The 21,621-nt window shown below is 36.3% G+C and overlaps 1 protein-coding gene and 1 long non-coding RNA gene across 3 annotated transcripts; one reads left to right on the plus strand and one right to left on the minus strand.

Moving 5' to 3' along the window:
• The first annotated feature begins 178 nt into the window (after positions 1-178).
• On the plus strand, positions 179-9,277 carry LOC125260687. Its single transcript, XR_007183109.1, has 3 exons — positions 179-601; positions 6,635-6,671; positions 8,886-9,277. It is a non-coding gene; the product is annotated as an uncharacterized LOC125260687 (long non-coding RNA).
• A 1,401-nt stretch (positions 9,278-10,678) lies between these two features.
• On the minus strand, positions 10,679-21,266 carry zmp:0000001088 (trypsin). Of its 2 annotated transcripts, XM_048179141.1 has the most exons (5): positions 20,758-21,109; positions 19,028-19,199; positions 16,260-16,401; positions 13,830-14,093; positions 10,679-11,676 (listed from the first exon to the last, which is right to left on the minus strand). In XM_048179141.1, exons 1-5 carry the CDS (start codon positions 20,822-20,824, stop codon positions 11,506-11,508), a joined length of 816 nt encoding a protein of 271 aa, XP_048035098.1. In that variant the 5' UTR covers positions 20,825-21,109; the 3' UTR covers positions 10,679-11,505. The 2 variants fall into 2 exon arrangements, with proteins under 2 accessions (XP_048035098.1, XP_048035099.1); XM_048179142.1 differs by lacking the exon at positions 19,028-19,199 and having other exon boundaries at positions 20,758-21,266.
• Positions 21,267-21,621: the final 355 nt, after the last annotated feature.

The following is a 21,621-nucleotide window of genomic DNA, read 5'->3' on the forward strand; positions in this document are numbered from 1 at the left end:
TCTCTCTCTCAAAAAGATCAGTTTTCAAAAACCTCAATATTCAGTGATCTAACATGCTATTTACACATAATTGGCAGGCCAAAACTCAAGGGACAGAATTACTCAAGTCAGAATTACTGTTTACTTATGGATGGGGAGTGAAACACATGAGTGATTACTGGGGTCATTTTTGTCAGGATAAAACTTGTCTCCGTTTGCTCTTACTGCTGTCTAGGAAAAACAGGTGAGATTTTAAAGAGATGTGATTTTTCTTTCCTATGAAACTCTCATTACTCACTGTATATTACATATTCTCAGCTAATATTAGAGTCTCAGTGCAGTGCTGCCCCAGAGGCTCCCTCAGGCTCAGAGATAATTTCTTCCTTGTTTTAGGAATGACTCCGACATAACCTCCTGATTCCCATCAGCCCCGTGTCCGGCAGCATTCCATCACTCTTTGACTGTATCGATTTGGCCGTCTCTCTTGTCGGCCTCATCACTGCACCTCATCACTGTATACGTATGTCTGAGGATGACTGCAGGTGTTGTGGGTCGACGTGCTGCAGCATACGGGCAAAATGCAATTCACCTTTGTTTCGAGAGCCCTTGGCTTTTCTGTCTGGTAAGTGGCCACTAAGGGGAATAGATCTGTTCGCTTCCATTATGACACTCGGAAATGCTCGCCTGGTGGACAATCATGTCTGACCTTAAAATTGATCTTGAGTATAAAAGTTTGTGATGTTCTTTAACCATATAAATTCTTTGGAAGCAAAAAACATCACAAATTATAACCACGAGTGTAGTTGTTGAGGCAGACATCACTGCTGTTCACTTTTTCAAAACTCTTCGAAGTATAATTCATCCTGAACAGAATATCATACAGACCTGATTGCTGGTTCTTTTGACTTGGGCCACCTAGCAACAACCCAGAAGACCCCAGCAACAACCTAGTGACCAACTAATCCCTACAGCAACCACATAGCAATGCCTCAGCAACCATTTGCAAGCTACGGGAACTGTATGGGAAAATACTAAGGGTGTAACGGTACATGTATTCGTCCTGAACTGTCACAGTTTGGTGCATACAGTCGGACGACGAATACTGTCAGTCACAGGTGATCCACATTCCAATCCAGAAGGGGGCGCGCACGGTAATGCAATGCTGTTTTCTAACCGCCACAAAAGGAAGAAGCGCATGATCTATGACAATCTATGCATAGATATTTTATGTGTAATCTCTTAATCCTTAAATGCATGACTGTTTCGCCAATCATTCTTACATATTCGGGTCTTTATCAACCCAGATCTATATCTAACACAGAAGGATCTCTACCTGTCGCGATAATATAAAACTCCTCTGATATTAGAGTAACAATTACAGAAGAATAAAATAAAGCATATTTTGTTACCTTTTGTAGCTTGAAAGGGCTCCGTTTGAGCAGATGTTTTATGCCATCATTACTGTCCTCGTCAGAGCTCATTTCCCAGTAAATTCAGCAAATAATGGGCTAGTTTTATGTTTGAGGTCACGAATATGAGCCCATTCACGATCTCAAAGGTATTCTCAAAACTATATAATTTTCAACATCTTCAAAATCAATATTTCTATCGCTAACAGCTTCACCAGATCCAGTAAGAATTACAGTCATATTTGATTGCATTCAGTACTTGCTCTGCAGTAAATCGCTGAGCCATTTCATGTTTTTCTTATTATTTAGTTTTTTGTCTGAATGAATCGTCACTTCATCATTGTATATCAGACATTGCCACCTTGTGGAATAAAGGTGAATTGCACTTATTCTGTCATCTAAGATTCAATTATTGTTGTGCAGAAAGAATATATGTACACTAATACACACCTCGGGTCGTTAGCGTCCCTATACAATTTTTACAAAAAATGAATACAAAAATAGGCATTCTTTTATAATTTTATGATTTTTTCTTGTTATATTCTTTATAATGAACTGATTGAGGAATACCAAGAAGGTTGATGTCTAACTTTAAAAAATGAACGAGGAGGATGGTAGTGAATGATGTCCCGGGTCACTAAAGACCCGAGGTATGCATTTAAGGGTTAACCAGTGTTTCAACCACGGAAAGACATCAATAAAACAGCTTGAGAATAATATTTCACGTAGCATTACATTTACCTCAGGCAAGTCATTTACTGTCCACAGCGTTTTAGTTCACTAGAGAAGTGAACTCTAGAGGGGAGGATTTCACTAAATATATGCACAATATTAGCTTATATATTCCTTATATTTACTTTATCTCTTAGTAATGTCCTAATTATTTAATATATGTTTAAATAAATTTGTCATTTCAATACCGAGGTACATACCGAACCTTCATGTTTGTGTACCGTTACACCCCTAGAAATTATGATTCCTGACCACTGTCAATCCTCCTGGGTAGAAATTGGCATTAAATAACTTTTAAATGACAGGAAATGTGTTGTGTTTATACAATCTCTGAGGTGTCCCATTGATGTCTTTTTTACCATTTCTGAAATGATTAATTTTCAAGCCCAGAATTTGAGGGTGAATCTCAGCATGTATGACACCTCCATTAGATTCAATGCTGTTATATTGGATGTATTGGATGCATATTGTTGTATATTTGACTGCATATTGCCAGAAAACGATGACTGGGACCTTTTGAAACAATTTACCCATTTCTGCTAAGTGTATAGGACTGTCTAATCATTTAATGGCCCAAAGCAGATTGGCTCAGCAATAACTGCAGAGAAAAATGAGCATTGACTGCAACAAACAGAAAATACTGATTGCCAAAGCACCTTTATGGATGCGGGTGAAAAACAGGAGACGTGGTAATTTCAGCTCTGCACTGTAATGATGCTATAAAATTGGAAATATCTCCTGCAATTTTGTACAATAGCTAAAACTGATGTTTAAATAAAATACTGATGAAAAGCACCTCTCAGCAGTATACAGAGGAAAAACAATTCAGCTCAGTGAACATTCAACTGACCAGACATACCACACTTCAAAGCTGAAATGATGTGTCAGCTGTAACCTACGGTGAAATTTCAGTGAGTGGGCGCAATAAAACGACGGTGACCTGCTTTTCTGCATCTCTCTTTAAAGGCTTCTAAGTGCACTTATGCATCTGTCCTCAAGACTTAAGCACAGACGAAGACGATGAACAATGTGAGATTCATCACCATTTCGACCTTTTGTTATGAAACACTGAAAATACTGTAGGATGTGAGTCAGGGGGTAGGATGGAGAATGTTAATTATGAGCCATTAAGTCTTCTACCAGGCTACTTCAGCAGTGCATTGCAATGAAACATTATTTATGTCCAACTGATGTCCCATTTTCTCCATTCACCCACTCAGTTCCGGTCTCATCTTTATGGGGAGGGCGCCAAGCTGATTTATCTGTGCAGGTCTCTGAGGAACTGTAGAAACTAGAGCACTTTAATCAAAACTCCTAACATAGTATGTCGTCAAAGGAGACAAGACTCTTTTCTTTCTGAAAGGACATCTCTCTGAGACATGCCCACTGCAATATGTTCACATGCACAGTGGTATTTTGATATTAATCAGAATTTACTTTATATTAGAATTGTAGATACATCATGTAAATGCACTGCCATAACCTGATTAAACCAATATTTTGTTACAAGAAATCTGAATAAGACAACTGGCATATACCTTCGATGTTATGGAAAGTTACTTTTAAAAGTACAATATATAATATGTTACAATATTCCTTTTGAATAATAATAATAATAAATATAGCTTCAAGCAGGAATTAAGGGGCCAAGCACAACAGAAGAAAACAAGGAAGCTAGCAGCAGACAAACAATGTCATATTGGACTATGATAGCAACTGAGACAAAGGCACTGCATGTCAATTTTGAAGTCAATCAGACCAACACTACTGTAGTTAGAGCCAATTTCATGTTTTGTTCAATTATAGCGCCACCAAGTGGCGCAGTCCCACTGCTTTTTGTGTGTCCTCAGCGTGCCCCCATACCTAAGCGTGTCAAATTTGGTGAAAATATCTCATTTCGTTGAGTTATAGACATTTAGATGTATGAACACAAAAAATAACCCACACCTAATTTTGAGTGCATTTTTTGTCACTTACTATCAAAATTTTGACAATTGGCCATTAGCGTAGCCAACGACCTATGTTTTCAATTTTCCTACGGTGGTTTCATCTCGATTGGACTAATAGTCTCTAAGATATTTGTGAATGTTGTTTAAACACTAAATCACAAGTTGCACTAACCATAAGGCGAAACCTAGCATGTTTGGTACCGTTGGACTCGGCAAGGATTCAGGAATCCAAGGAGATGGCCCGTGAAAATAAGTCATCCACATCCAAAGTTACAATCATGTAAATAATTTTTTTCCACTAGCTGGCACTAGTCCGAAACTTCTCAGACTCCTTCAGGGCATCATGCCGTTGACCCATATCGAATTTCATAATGATTTGAAGATGCATTCATAAAATACAGCATTTTACTACAAAATTCAAAATGGCTGATATGGGAATATTATATCAGATCCGAAAACGAATATCATTCGATTCAGCATGACACTCTAAATCTAACAAGGCCACTTTTATGATTTTTGGACAAACCATTCAGAAGTTATAAGCAAAAATAGCCATTTTTCATATCTCCGGACCAGTAGGTCATGACATGAACCAACCCACACAGCAAAAGAACTCTGCGGCAGATCGGCCGCGGAAGTATTGCGAATTCCGGACCGTATCCGCGAACGGACCCGTATCGGCGTCTACTTGTGCGCAGTGACAGATCCGCAACAAAGGCGGATCGCGGACCCGCCGTGGCTCCGCGATGCATCCACTCCATATCCGCGATTAAAACCTTACCTCAGCGGCGGGTCCGTTTGGGACCCGCAAATTGATACAACCGTTACAGTAAAGGCGCGTGCGCGTCCACGGATCCGACATCGGTCCGCTCAGGATCCGCTGATTGACAGTAGAATTTACGGCGCAGAGCTGATCCTCTGGGCGGTGCCAAAACGAATGTGACAGTCACGCGGGTTTGGTGACTTGAATGCGGATCCGCCTAGGAGTCTCCTGCTGTTTGGTCTGAATACGATAACTCGTTGAGGAGATAGAGCCTCGTGTCTATTTTCACAAGCGCTACGTAAAATTCCTTTGCACGTTTTTCGAAACGGTTGGACAAATCAACTTGAATTCCACAACTTTTTGTTGGCATGGTCTGAAGATGATCTGGTTCAATTTTCGTGAAAATCGGAGCAACAGCCTAGGAGGAGTTAGAAAAAGTTCTAAATGCTGGGAAAATTTTCATGATGGAAAATGACATCACAAGGTGCAATCGAATCGTCTTTAGCCAAGGAATCAGAGGGAAAAGTTTTTTTCTAGCCCTTACGATTTAAAAGTTATTAGCATAAATATAAGTGCAAGTTTGGACAGTTGGTGGCACTACAGGGATTGAGTTAGAGACTCCAAATTTGGTATGGTGATAGTTCAAAGTGGTTCTATTGGCAGCCATAGTCTTCCAGAGTGGAAGAAGAAGAAGGAAATTTGAAAAGGAAACTCAGATGTTTGTGTTGTATGTTTAAAAGTAATGTTACTTTTCTAGTTACTTGAAAAAGTAATCTGATTACGTAACTCAGGTTACTTGTAATTCGTTACCCCTATTAATCAGAATTTAAATGCAGTCAATAAGTGGTGAAAAAGTCCATATGTATGTAGTATGTAGAATGTTTTTAATAATCCATTTTAGAATTGAGTTTGCCATCTGTCTGACTGTATGTGCTGTTCATGCAGGACACGTTCTTGTATTCTCTTTGTGCCATTGTTTTTGGTATATGTTAGTCTAGATCTGCGTATTCTCACAAACATGCTGTACAAGATGCTATTTCAAGCTTGAATTGTTTAAAGCAATTGCATTGAGTGATAGTTTCTCAAATAGCTGCATGATTGTGGCAAGGACATTTAATTACTTTAGTTTCATCCAATGTTTCACTGTTCTACTAAAGTCAAAAGGTTTTAATGCATGTCCAAGGACTCTCAGGTAAGCTGTTAAATGTGCCAGACCTGTGCAGTAGCGCTATTCATCTCAATTGAGCTTCTCTGCATGCTGAAGGTGAATAATAGAAGCCGTTATCTTCAAATGTGTTTTTCTAACACTAAGTGGCTGGGTACATCTGAAACTGTTAGAGCAATCATTGCATCATTCGTTGGGAGCAAAGTGTGTTTTACTCAGCTTTGACTGATGGGACTCATTAGCTGCAGACTGTGAGTGTTGCATTTACCTGGTATGAAATTTAGTTGGTAAGCTGCTCTCCTGCTCAGATATGACACTGTATTTCCTCTTTAAATCCACAGCCTAAAGGGACAGTTCAACCAAAATGAAAATTCAGTCACAATTAGACTGATTCAGACTGATTCATTGATTCATTTTGAACTATAGGGTAGATTTTGGGATTGAACTACTGATTTGTTGGTCTGTTTCTCACACAAAGCTATCATATTGCTTCAGAAGATAACTGCTTAAGTCGTTTTAACTACTTTTATATATTTTATGGTGCTTTTGTGTCCTTTTTGAAGCTTAAAAGCTATTAGTTGCATGGAAACTCCATGGAAAATTATATATTTTGAATTTTCTCATTTGTGTTCTGCAGAAGCAAGAAAGTCATATGCGCTCAGAACAACATGAGGGTGAGTAAGTCATTTTAAATTTTGAATAAAAGATATATAAGGCTTAAGTGCAAACTGAATGTAATGGTTTGGACCTTTAATTGTAACATATAAATTGCAATTATATTAACATTTATTATAGTTTAAATTGATATTAAATGCATTTAATTGAATTTAAGAGTGCTTTTTTTGGTAGGAATTAAGTACATCTTCAAAAGTAATTTCATAATTACCTCTGAAATATGTCATTTATATCGAAACTTATGTCATGTATTTAAATATATTTGTAATTGCACATTTGTAATGAAGATGCAATTGAGTACATTTAACTTTTGAAACTACAGTTAAAATTATAATCAAGTCCTTTAGTATGTTAGTCAACACATCAAAATAAGTGTACTTCTTTAAAGCACAACAACAACAACAAATCAATGAATCAATTAAGTAGCCTTTTATTAAATATATATATATATTAAATAAGCTTCTTATTCGTACTTCACACTTCTTTTTTACAAGGATACCTACAGGTAGGAGCTCTTCTGTGACATAGATGTTGGAATTTCAAGCAATGACAAAAACAAAAAAGCTATTTAGGCCACTCATCTTGACCCATCCTTTCTTTGAGAGTGTATTTGAGAGCATTCACCATAAGTCACAATATCTTTGCTAATGCCAGAGGGTTTCAAAGACAGGCTAGAGCTGTTTCCAGGTCAAAATTCAACCTAGTGGCAAAGTTAGTAGTTAATTGAATCAAGTGAACCCCAAATGAAGCTGCATTAAAGTTCCTAAGTGTGTCCTGGGGCCACAGTCACGTTTCTAAGAGAATGCCATGTTTCAAAGTCAAAAGTGGGATAGTGGATTTAAGATATATTTCCAGCTTTTCAAAAACATAGCAATACTATGGTTGGCTTTCCAATTGAATTGTCAATTAAAGTGTCCAACCAAACAGCAGAGGATAAATAATGCTATGTTAAATGCAATACATTTTATTTACATGTCATCAGAGAAGAAATGTCGTTGCAAGAGGAAGGGGAAGATATTTTGATTAAAGTTTATTTTATGCAATTTGGTTAAGTTGCAGCTGAAGGGCCCTATCATACACCCGGCGCAAAGTGTTTTTTGCTAATTTCAGCCTGGCACAGTTATCATTTTCACATCCTGCACCACGTTGCTTAAATAGCAAATGCATTTGCGCCCATTTGTGCGCCCATGGGTGTGCTGGTCTGAAAACGAGGTGTGTTCAGGTGCATTATTGGCGCGTTGCTATTTTGAGGCAACTGAAATAGACTATGCTATTGACCAAATGAAACCTGGTCTAAAGTCGATGGCGCAGTATTTTTTTTTGTTATCTAAAGAGCGTGTTAGTAATATATGCCTCTAGATGGGCTTACACTCTGCTTATTAGATTTTTATTATTGTGTGCATAAAGATAGATGATCCCACTAGAGAAGCATTCAGTTTTTCCACTTGCAAATTCCGCCATCTAAATAGCGAATTCGCCATGGCACGAGAGCAACTGGCTTTTAAAGGGAATGGGAGATAAGACTCTGATTGGTTTATTGCACATTACGCCCCAAAACACACCCATGACTCATTAAGAGAATAGGGACAACCCTTTTAGACCACGCACCGGGCGCGCCGACCATTTTTCCTGTCATTAAACTAGCAAAAGTGGATTCAGACATGCCCTAAGTGTATTTGAGTGTACTTGTATTTTAATTTATGATTAAAAAATACTCTCTTTTTGTGGACTCAAGTGATGTAAGTTTTCAGTACTCATAAATATAGGTTGTTCAACGCAAATGGTTTAAGGCAATTTGTTTCCTAAAGTGGTTTGAGTTATCTTAAAGTCATAAATACCTATTTATTATAAATGATTTCTCCATGCACATCACTTTCTTTAAGTAAAAGAACTCTTCCTCCCTTTTGCAGCATCATCTCTTTTCTTTTCTGTTGACGTGTTTACTGGCACAAGGGCGGGGCAACCTGTCAATCACATAAGGTCAACCAATAGCAAACCACAACCGCATCCAATCATGGACAAAATCAAGTCCTGCCCTAAATTTTTCTTTGTTTCAGAAGCCATTTCAGTCCGTCTCAGATCTATGTCACAGATTCAGCTTTGGAGAAGAAAAGACTATTGCAACTTCCGTTTCATGCTGACTTTAACTTACCTTAAATTTTACAGTGTTACATGTTTATCATCCTCACCTCGTAATTGTGCCTGATTTTCAGAGAGCAATGAAACACCGCATCAGTCAGGAAGAGGTCTCTTATGATGTCAGAATATTTTGTTCTGTCCAGCAGAGCGGTCTCCTGTCAGCCATGGGGCAGCTGGCCAACCAAAGGCAGAGAGGAAAGACAGACACAAGGTTCTTTTGTATTTCTGCCAAAAATAACAGCATATTCTGTATGGATATTGTACAACAAAAGATCCCACATGACTTTATTCTAATGGATGTGGATTAATTGCCCTCTTGTGGTTTGGAGTCATAAATCCTCATAGATCACTGCAATATTATCTTGATTATATGGTGTGCATGGTATAATATAGATTATAATATAACATACACATCCTATCTATCTACACTCTAAAAAATGCTGGGTTAAAAACAACCCAAGTTGGGTTGGGAAATGGACAAACCCAGCATTTGGGTTAAATGTTTGGGTTAAATTACTGTATAATCTATCTATCTATCTATCTATCTATCTATCTATCTATCTATCTATCTATCTATCTATCTATCTATCTATCTATCTATCTATCTATCTATCTATCTATCTATCTATCTATCGTTCTATCGTTCTATCTATCTTTCTATCTATCATTCTATCTATCGTTCTATCTATCATTCTATCTATCTATCTATCTGTCTATCGTTCTATCGTTCTATCTTTCTATCTATCGTTCTATCTATTCTATCGTTCTATTGTTCTATTGTTCTATCATTCTATTTTTTTCATATACAGAGGCACAACCTGTTTCCACTAATGTTTGTCCACCAAAAAGTTCAAAACCAAGTCATCTCTATTATTTTTTCATTTAAAACCTACGCATTATTGTGAAACATTTTTCTTCATGTGCTTGGGCTATATATATATACAATATATCTTCAAAAAAAAATGTATCTAATGCTAAAGACATTTTGTTTGTGATTTGAGCACCCAAATGCTAATCTACACATGACAGTTCAGTTCTATGCACGCGTTGTACTTTGTAAATTTTGTCTCCAACTAGACAAGGGAAAAACTGATAAGGCTGGCCTAATTTCAGACACATCTCACTGTTACATGACATGTTTTGTCTATTTGACAAAAAAGCCAGATTCCCCTGAGAGTTGCGATCATGAGACTACTGTTAGTCCGTGCTAAATCCTACAATGTGAAAATCTGCACAACAAAAACTTCAGATTTTCCTTTGAAATGCTCCTTGTTCGAGACTATGGCTGAATATGTCATGCGATAGGTTTTCAAAGTCCACTGTGACGTGTTCAAGTTATGGATCTCACAATAGAGACATCTCTTTATGTAATCCTTAAGGCTGGAGCTTCATATCCATCACTGGATGAAGGACACTCCCTTAAGCTGAAGGACATCTCCCTAGTTGTGTAATTTGAGAGTTGTCAAAGCAGGGCGTGCAGTATTTATGGTGCGCTGATATGGCCTCAGATGACCTATCGGGTGTAGTTTAATATGTCCAGATTTCAGCCACTCCTTCTTGGAATCACGTTCATGCCTGCCTGGAAGAATAGCCTAAATACAGCCATTCATGCGGTAAACATCAACATAAGAGAACAGATGATAGGGAACAGATTGAACACTAAAGGTAAACTACAGGCAGACTATTAAAACTATAGAAGAAAAAAAATCACAGATCTCTTGAATATCTCTATTGCATCTCCTAGGTAGCAGTGAGATTAAACTAAGACTTTTGCATGAATCTTCTGCTTTTTTTTTCTTAGAAAAAGGCCACAGAAAGAGTGTCTCAAACTGTGCTCAGATTTGATATCAAAAGTCAGAGATTTCAGTCTTTATTTATTTATTTATTAAAAAAATTAAATGAGAAATGTTTTATTAGTTTTACATCAAATTCTTTCGAGACTAAATCATGAGATATGATATCCACACCTTTAAAAAAAACACTCACACACACACATTTAAACCAGACTTTGATGGTTTTAGCTAGTTTGAGATGGTCTCCCTGGCTGACCAGCTGAAAGTGCCTAAAACTCCTTTTAAAAATCATTGAAGACAAGCAAACCAGGTTCAGCGGGGCATTCAGTCTTGCCTACAACCTTGGCTTGTACATTCAGTGATTCATTTTGTGTTCCACAGATGAAAGAAATAAAGGCAAATTCATACAGGTTCGTCAAAAAATGAGGGTGAGTAAATGATAACTTCATTTTTGTGTGAACTATTCCTTTACCTTGCATCTGACTTGTAGGCACTCACAAAATGCTTAGTCTTAAAATATGAAACTGGTTTGATTACAGTCCAAATGAAAGTCTGTTTGCATTCATTTTAATGTTGAATAGGTCGTTCTCACAAGTATCATTCCATAAAAGTTTGTAATTTGTTTCGTTTGTTGGAAAATATTCCTTCAGCTTTCTATTTTTAGTTTTCACTGACTTTGCAGAGAAGCAGCATTATGGCACATTTAAGGAACAGTTTGCACAAACTATTGTTTAAAAAAAAAGGTCTACCGGTCGTTGAGGAACAGATGTGCTGTTTCAGAAGAGCAGTGTACTCTTCTGAAAAACAAAGTTCACTAACTTTTCAAATATTCATGTACAAGTTGGCATGTTTCGAGGCTGTTTCAAGTTCGATTAGGGGAGTGCTGGGGTAACACTGCAGTCTAATACTTGAGGCACCTTCCATAAAAGCCAAATATAGTTCCATCGATCCATTGGCGAAACCTTGAGACGGAAGTGTAGACGCCAGGGTACTGGGCATCAGCACAGCCATTGCCCCAGGAGACGATGCCGTAGACGCGGCCCTCGCACACCAGCGGTCCTCCAGAATCCCCCTGCAGAAAAAACAATAATGTTAATGTGATTTTGGACAGGATGGTGAGATGGTGTGCAAGAGTGAAGGAGGTCAAACTAGAACTAGAAGGTGAAACTCGCAGTGATGTGAGACACATTGCCTTTGCTATAAATTTCATTACATTTCTTTTTATTTCAGTGTTATTGGTGAACTTGACACGTTCTAATGCCAGCAAATCTGCTGCTTTTTAGCAAGAAATGGGACGGGAATTGATTTGGATTAGAGAGTACATTATTTATTTATTTACACTACCATTTAAAAGTTTGGGGTCAGTAAGATATTTTTTATTTAAAAAATTTGTGTCTTTATTCAGCAAGGATGCATTAAATTGATTAAAAATGACAGTAAAGCAAATCAGCATATTAGAATGATTTCTGAAGTATCATGTGACACTGAAGTAATGATGCTGAAATTTCAGCTTTTGCCATGATTATTATTTTAAATTGTAATCACAATTTTTTTTAATCAAATTATTGCAGCCATGGTGAGCATTAGTGACTTTCTACAACATTTAAAAATCTTAAAAGATTTTCTTTTACTTATTTGTTTCTTACTTATTTTTTGACAAGTCCTTAATTTCTGGCCTAATTGAGTAATATTTATCACATACACTCATCAGATAAAATGTCAAGCTTCGATTTATTCATTATTTTACGGAAGAGGATTATGACCAAGCAATAATAAAAAAATAAAACCATCTCGAGATTAAAGGTGTTAAATTTCGAGAAAAAACTCGTTAAATTTCGAGAAAAAAAGTCGAGATAAAATGTTGAGAATAAACTCGTTAAATTACGAGAAAAAACTCGTTAAATTTCGAGAAAAAAAGTAGAGATAAAATGTTAAGAATAAAGTCATTAAATTACGAGAAAAAAGTTAAATTACGAATTTGTTCTCATAATTTAATGACTTTTTTCTCGTAATTTAATGACTTTATTCTCATAATTTAATGAGTTTATTCTCAACATTTTATCTCGACTTTTTTCTCGAAATTTAACGACATTTTTCTCATAATTTAACGAATTTGTTCTCGTAATTTAATGACTTTTCTCATAATTTAATGACTTTATTCTCAACATTTTATCTCGACTTTTTTCTCGAAATTTAACGACATTTTTCTCATAATTTAACGAATTTGTTCTCGTAATTTAACGACTTTTTTCAATTAATTTAATGACTTTATTCTCAACATTTTATCTCGACTTTTTTCTTGAAATTTAACGAGTTTTTTCTCGTAATTTAATGACTTCATTCTCATAATTGAATGACTTTATTCTCAACATTTTATCTCAACTTTTTTCTCAAAATTTAACGACTTTTTTCTCATAATTTAATGACTTTATTCTCAACATTTTATCTCAACTTTTTTCTCGAAATTTAACGAGTTTTTTCTCGTAATTTAATGAGTTTATTCTCAACATTTTATCTCGACTTTTTTCTCGAAATTTAACGAGTTTTTTCTTGAAATTTAACAACTTTAATCTCGAGATGGTTTTATTTTTTTATTATTGCTTGGCCCCAATCCTCTTCCTTATTATTTTGTTAAATTAACACCTCATTAGCTTATTAGAAAGTTTCTATCTGATTAAATGAGCTCCATTTAACTTTTAAATTATTTATTTAACTGAATAGTCAAGGCAACACATTTTTAACTTTAATTTTTAATTAGACCCAGTCAGTTAGTGCAGTCAGGAGTGCAACCAATTAAATTTATACAGTAAACAGTTTTATAATTGGCAATGCAATATCCAAATAATGACTGAAATTAACATGACAACAAAGTCAAAGTCCAGTAAACTACACTACAATTGTGCTAACAGTTACCTACTGGTTTATTCCAAATATTTTTTAATTACCACATTTCCAATTAAGCATTTATAGAGATAGTCCATAGTAATCCATAGCATTTTTTCCATAGTATGGAAGTCAATGGGGCCCATCAACTGTTTGGTTACACATATTCTTCAAAATATCTTCTTTTGTGTTCAGCAGAAGAAAGAAACTCATACAGGTGAGTAAATGATGACAGAATTTTCATTTTTGGGTGAACTATCCATTTAAGGTCAAAGTTCAGTCCATGATAATTGCCATTCACATTAAGTTAAGTGCATGTGAAGCAGTAATCGATTGTCTCACCTTACATGCGTCTTTTCCTCCAGCACTGTATCCTGCACAGATCATATTCTCTGTGATGTTTCCATTAAAAGAATCTGTGCTGTTACACACTGCAGTGGACACTATGGGCAGCTTCACCGTCTGCAGCGTTGCAGGGATTCCTCCCGTTGGAGTGGTGAAGCCCCATCCGGACACCCTGCACACGCGACCCACGGCCACCATGGCGTCCTGCCGAGGCAACGGCGCAAGAGACACGTAGCTGTTCAGATAGACCGGAGACTGCAGCTACACAGGTGAGAAAAAGAAACAATTAATAGGACCCATAAAGCATGCATTAAGTGTCTGAATACTCGATTCTAATTGGCTGGAAGGTGTGCCAAGTCAGTTTAATCACAGTTCCGTTGTTTTCATTGAAGCACATACAAACACATCACTCGCACACAGAGATGGGAATCACGCTGCATATTCACGCTTATATTTCTCAGCAATGAGGGGGTAACATCGCTGGTTTTGAAGTAATTAAACTCACAGCTTCGTATAGAGAGACACTGAACAGACGCAGGTAATTTACACTAGAGATCTGCATTCCCGTGGGAACTGCGGGACCCGATCCGATTTCTTGTGGTTTGGCATTAAATTTCCCAATGAAAGACGGTAGCGGTCGGTAACTCTGGTAACTGTTTGGACAGGAGTGGGCAATAGCCCAGCCACTCCCAACACCTTTTGACTACAGCGTATCCGTGTTTGAACTTGAAGTGAACAAAACTTTCTGCAGTGGTGGCGTTCACACAGTTCCCAGTTCCCTGCCCTGAGCAACCTGGCACGATATGTCCTTTGCATCCCAGCCAAGACTGTACCTTCAGAGAGAACATTCAGCCTTTGTGGTTGAATTTTGGTGGAGAGATGTAGGCTGCCGAAACCGTCATCAGTCAGTGACATTCTGTTCCTGCATGGATGTTTAATGTCATTTAGCGGTATAAGCCTACAGTTTTGTATTTTATGCGAAAATTCGTACCATATTCATACTACTATATTCATATTTGGCTCAGTGAGGCCTGCATTGTCAGCAATATAATTAACACTTTCAGATGCCCAGAAAGCTACTAAAAACATAATTAAAACAGTTCATGTGTCTATAGTGGTTCAACCTTAATGTTATGAAGCGACGAGAATACTTTTTGTGCGCCAAAAATACAAAATAACGACTTTATTCAACAATATCTAGTGATGGCCGATTTCGAACACTGCTTCATGAAGCTTCGAAGCTTTACGAATCTTTTGTTTCGAATCAGTAGTTCAGAGTGTGAAAGTCACATGATTTCAATAAACGAGGCTTCATTACGTCATAAGTGTTTCGAAATTTCAATGGTTCACCACTGGGGGGCGTGACTTTGGCAGTTTGATACACGCTCCGAACCACTGATTCGAAACAAAAGATTTGTAAAGCTTCGAAGCTTCATGAAGCAGTGTTTTGAAATCGCCTATCACTAGATATTGTTGAATAAAGTCGTTATTTCGTTTTTTTGCCGCAAAAAAAGTATTCTCGTCGCTTCATAACATTAAGGTTGACCCACTGTAGTCACATGAACTGTTTTAAATACGTCTTTTCTGGGAATCTGAAAGTGTTAATTGTCTTGCTGGCCTCACTGAGCCATCAGATTTTATCAAAAATATCTTAATTTGTGTTCTGACAGGTGTGAAATGACATGAGGGTAAGTAATTAATGACAGAATTTTCATTTTTGGGTGAACTAACCCTTTAATTGAGCCTATTTCGAGATTTTTTACTGTGTTGACAGTATCATGATAAGACAAAAATAAAAAATAAAATTCTTGTATAGCCAATATTTTTTAAATATTGCACTGCAAACATCAATAACAGCTTTAAGTTGTCAAAGTTGTCAATTGATCATGGCAGGATAACCCACGGCTAGCTGTACATTAAACTATTTGAATGTGCTTCGTGTCGGGTGGTTCTTTGCCTCCATGTCGTGCATTAAAATAGTTTAATGTACAGCTAGCCGTGGATTATCCATACTTAACAAATACAACTTTTGATTTCAAAAATGTATGTAGATATAAACTTTAACTCACATTAATAAATGCTGTAGAAGAGTTGTTCATTGCTAGTTCATGTTAACTAATGAAGTTAACTAATGTTAAGAAATTTTTTGCTTATATACTAAAACTGAAACATTTAAGCTATTCTGTTGATATACTAAAAAATTATATAATGTATTTAATATAAAAGTATACCATTTTAATTACAAAACTTTAGATGTGTAAAAAATTCATGCAGTATTGTTGCATTACTGATTACTAAGAGATACATCACTTCATGTAATCGAACTCGATGCTGGATTGTCGTGTTCATTTTGTATGCATGAAAAGAATCAATGATTCACAGTGAGTCAGTCAGTGTAACACAGGAGCATTGATTCCACTGCCTCACCTTAATGAGCATGATGTCTGCGTTATTGGTGGCTTTGTTGTACTGTGGGTGAGGTATTAAAACATGAGGTCTGCGAAACTGCTCCGTCCCCTCATATAATCCCACGGAATAATCTCCGGCCACGATCCTCATGTTTGCCTCCCTGGAGACACAAACAAACACTGATTTTTAACAACTGAATGACTCTTAAAGTTCAAAAACTCCAAATTAAATGTAAAATACACTGTAAAAACATGTTCATCGTAAATGACCTTTATCATATACGTTTACAAAAAAATGGTTAAACGATGCATTATATGTACTTTTACTATGAAAAGTGCATATTTCGAATAACCGTATAATTTACAGTTGAAACCAGTAAAAAGACATTCCCAGAAGTTCCTTCATGACACAAATATTTTATTATTATTTATGTATTTTTTTCAATACATTACACTCTTAAAAATAAAGATTCCAAAAGTTTTTTTGTTTGTTTGTTTGCAGTGATGCCATAGAAGAACCATTTTTGGTTCCACAAGCAACCTTTTAGCAAACAGTTCTTAAAAGAACCCTTTTTTCTTAGTGTAAAGAACATTTTAATAATCTAAAGAACCCTTTAGTCCAATGAAAGGTTCCGTGGATGTTGAAGGCTCTTTATGGAACCATTGATGCCAATAAAGAATCTTTATTTTTACCACCTGTATTATTCAGATTATGGAAGTTCAAGTAGCTTGGTATATTAACATTATATCACTTATACAGTTATGAGTTATAAAATGCAAGCACCAACATAACATCCCGTAATTGTCACCATATTTTTTGTTTCTACAAGAATTCAAAGGAATGTGAGTCGTCTACAGAACGTGAATGTTAATTGTTAAATTTACTAGATAACCTATATTTAAATCATATTTAATTTGTTATATTTTTTTAAAATCTATAATGAAACGAAATAATGGCAGTAACCCAGCTTACAGGGAACGTTCTCAGAACGTTCTGGCAAGGTTCAGAGTAACGAACAAACTTTATTCCAGTAATGTTAATAGAATATTTGTTCAAAGTTATCTGGTCATTAATAATGTTCTCAAAATATTTGAATTTTTTTTAATTTGTGACCCTGGACAACAAATCCAGTTATAAGTCGCTTGGGTATATTTGTAGCAATAGCCAACAATACATTGTATGGGTCAAAATTATAAATTTTTCTATTATGCCAAAAATCATTAGGATATTAAGTAAAGATCATGAAGATATTTTGTCATTTTCCTACTGTAAATATATATAAAAATGTATTTTTGTGAGTGGATATGCATTGCTAAGGACTTTATTTGGACAACTTTAAAGGTGATTTTCTCAGTATTTTTTTTTTTTTTCCACAGATTTTCAAATAGTTGTATCTCGGCCAAATATTGTCCTATCATAACAAACCATACATCAATGGAAAGATTATTTATTCAGCTGATGATTAATGTCTGAGTTATTGGTGGCTCTGTTGTACGGTGGGTGAGGTATTAAAACAAACTCAATTTCAAAAAATTGACCCTTATGACCTCCAGGGTCACATTTATGCATCATTCATGGAAGGCTTTTTTCTATTATGTTTTATATGGATGTTCATCTAGCATTTTTTAAATGTTTCAGAATGTTCATAGAACATTCAAATGTAACACTCCCATAATGTTTGAAGAATGATAAAATGGAATGTTTCCTAAACGTTCACATAACCAAGAAAAAACATTTTTAAAACATTCAAAAACTGGACGTTCAGAGAACATTCAGCAATAACATTTTTATAACTTAATTGGAATGTTAACAAAACATTCTTAAAGGGTTAGCTCACCAAAAAATGAAAATCTGTCATTTATTACTTACCCTCATGCCGTTCCACACCCGTAAGACCTTCGTTCATCTTCAGAACACAAATTAAGATATTTTAGTTGAAATCCGATGGCTCCGTGAGGCCTCCATAGTGAACAATGACACTTCCTCTCTCAAGATCCATTAATGTACTAAAACATATTTACATCAGTTCATGTGAGTTCAGTGGTTCAATATTAATATTATAAAGCGACGAGAATATTTTTGGTGCGCCAAAAAAACAAAATAACGACTTATTTAGTGATGGCCGATTTCAAACCACTGCTTCAGGAAGCTTCGGAATGAATCATAAATGAATCAGCGTATTGAATCATGATTCGGATCGTGTGTCAAACTGCCAACGGCTGAAATCACGTGACTTTGGCGCTCCGAACAGCAGATTCGACACGCTGATTCATCTGTGCTCCGAAATCGGCCATCACTATATAAGTCGTTATTTAGTTTTTTTTGGCGCACCAAAAATATTCTCGTCGCTTTATAATATTAATATTGAACCACTGTACTCACATGAACTGATTTAGATATGTTTTTAGTACCTTTATGGATCTTGAGAGAGGAAGTGTCATTGCTCCCTATGGAGGCCTCACGGAGCCATCGGATTTCAACTAAAATATCTTAATTTGTGTTCTGAAGATTAACGAAGGTCTTACGGGTGTGGAACGGCATGAGGGTGAGTAATAAATGACAAAATTTTCATTTTTGGGTGAACTAACCCTTTAAAACATATTTTTGTGCCAAACTGTTGCTATGGTTACCACCCCAGGTGAATGCAACATCTATTCGCTGTGCCTCCTAACTGGTACCAAATGGAAATACCCACTGACTAAACTCATATCTCATACTGAAATGCTCGTATGTACAAATGCCCAATCACAGCTCATCAGTTCTGTATCCAGTGATGCTCATCTTACCCTATATTGCAGTGTGCTGCGGTCAGCACCCAGTATTTGTTAATTAAGGTCCCGCCACACAAGTGCTGGCCCGTAGCGCTCTGAATGGACACGATGTACTTGATAGAGTACGGCGTCGGGGCATATCCACCCACGATACGGCCCCCCGGCGGATCCAGATCTGTGAAACCATCTAAGAGACACGTGATTATGTTGACAGCATCTTTAATCTCAGTGATATTAGTCTAGATTTTCCTTTCACACAGCGGAGACATGTGTGCACGTGGATCTACACCTTTGTCTCGAAAAGGAAGTGTGTAACTTAAGGTTGCTAAATCTGCCATACAGTAAGTCAATACTTAACAATGTATAGTAAACAATAAGGGTTTTTCCCTATCTAAATCTGTCAGCAGAAGACTATCATTTCCTGACATGTGCTTCACGAATAGACACTGCGTTTGATTTGAATGAAGCCGTTAGCAGGTGACTGGAGAGTCATCTCTGGTATATAGAAATGTTGCCCTTGGGCATATTGATCGCAGTGTAACAATTAGGCAGTTGTACGTGCTGCGGTTCAAGTAATCCTATACAATATTTGCAGCCGGATTGAACCTATTATGTAACCTTGATTGAATGACCTTGGACCTCACGAGGATTGGCAGCAGTGTGACCTTTATCTGATTGCTTTATGAAGCTCTCAACGTGAGGAAATCCTAAACGTTAAAGCGCACAAAGCACGTGGAGAGGTTATGTACATCCATTGTTTGCTGTTTTATGTCGTGAAGTAGCGAAAAACAGTAAACAATGCTGAGGTTCAATGTTTAGGGATTTAAATTACAGCGTTTGGGGATTTAAATGTCTTTGGTATGTTTTTATATAATTCAGCACGTGTTTTTACGTTAGATTCCATCATCAGATGGATTGTTTAATCTTTCACGTGCATTCTAAACTTTAGAATTGCATTTTAGGGCTTTTTTATGTTGGAATTGAAAAACGATTTGCTTTGGATTTCCTTCAGTGAAGATGCAGGCTGTCAGGATGAAGGGCCCATCCATCAATGAAACTAAACTTAACTTTGTCCTCATATTTCATTTCTGTAATAAATCAAAGCGCTGACAAAACCTCAGCCAGAAAAGCTACACAGTATTAAAAGCCATCACCGGAAAGACCCATAAATATCTCGCTTTTTTTATTTTGTAGCTCAGGAGATTTCACTTATATTTCTACTATAAGTATTAGCATCAGTGTTGCCTCTGTAACATTGTAAAAAATACAATAAAGCTCAGAAAATTTTGTCTTGGATGAATTTGAGAAGCAAGTCTTGAAGAAACTCATTTTGAGATCTGAAAGTCATAAGAATAAGGAGGCTTAAGCAAAAGATTTAATCTGTTCTCCATGTGATCTTTTGTTATAGAAAGAACAATTGAGATATATTGTAAATTATTTTATTTTTAAGTTTTATAATTGACAACTTGCCATAATTTTAATATTTAACAATAAAACTTCTTTAAATAATAAAAAGACAGACACAGTAAATGTTCCAATGGCATTTTAAAATAAAGGTTTTCCTTATCTTATTCACATCAAAATGAACAGCAAGTCACCCAAGCATTTTGAAGTAAAAACGTGACTCACAGATTCGCTCGAGGTACAGTATACAACTGCTCCACAATGCACGGCACTCAAGCAGCTATACCATGTTAATGCACTGAAAGGATTTTGTAGGATTGAAGTCTAAATCTTTTACTTACACCACTGCGAGGAGCTCACCGCGAGGAGCTCCAGGAGGACACACAGCTGAAGAAGCGGCAGGTTCATACTGATGGAGACGCAGCCACAGAGACAGACACATGCACAGGTGCAGACCAGACTGAGACGAGCTTTGCTTCAGGTACTCTGATTCCACACCTGGGGAAGGATTACCTCTGCATTCTCGGGTTTCCTAGTTCCTATTTCCGTCTCCATGGTCACAATGTCGTCTGAGAATGGGAACAATATATAATTGAAGCATGCTTAACCAAACTTGTGATCTTTTGTTTTGGGTCTGATTTAGGATCAGTACAATTGCTTACGTCACATGCTATTTGCGTCACATCGCAGATTAAATTCTACAGTTGAAAAAACTGTCGGATTTACTGTATCTTTCAATTGTTCTTTCTTGAAAACGCCTTTTTTGATTTATATTACAAATGTAGGTACGTTTAGTGGCCCCAGAAATGATCTAGTAACATTTCTGAGATTCTGAGAAATTCTAAGACATTTTTACAATTGCTTTTAACTGGTTATTTTATTTTATTTGAAATATCTTTCTATTGTTTTCTCTTGTGGTAGATGAGGTTTTGTTGAAATTGCGAGAATGATTTCTGATTGTCAAAAAAATGGTCAAAATGAAGTCAAAAATCAAGTGTTATCTTGTACCAAGTGATAATTTTATCATTTTTCGAAACTAAATTCTGAGCCATTTTTGCCATTACTTTTAACTGGTTATTTTTTATTTTATTTTATTTTAAATTGCCTTCTATTATTTTCTATTCAAGTTGTAGATGAGGTTTTGTTGAGATTGTGAGAATCATTTCCGAAAGGCTGAAAATTGTCATAATGTCAAAAAATCAAAA

The sequence above is a fragment of the Megalobrama amblycephala genome, linkage group LG24 (genome assembly GCF_018812025.1).
Source record: "Megalobrama amblycephala isolate DHTTF-2021 linkage group LG24, ASM1881202v1, whole genome shotgun sequence".
NCBI classification, from domain to species: Eukaryota; Metazoa; Chordata; class Actinopteri; order Cypriniformes; family Xenocyprididae; genus Megalobrama; species Megalobrama amblycephala.

What these genes read in the sequence shown, in the direction of transcription:
- zmp:0000001088 (XM_048179141.1), bottom strand. Translation starts at nt 20,824, where the DNA reads ATGAACCTGCCGCTTCTTCAGCTGTGTGTCCTCCTGGAGCTCCTCGCG. An exon ending in GGTGAGCTCCTCGCAGTGGT is followed by an intron (nt 19,200 to 20,757) that starts GTAAGTAAAAGA and finishes CGTGTCTCTTAG; the next exon opens with ATGGTTTCACAGATCTGGAT. An exon ending in GCAGCACACTGCAATATAGG is followed by an intron (nt 16,402 to 19,027) that starts GTAAGATGAGCA and finishes TTGTGTCTCCAG; the next exon opens with GGAGGCAAACATGAGGATCG.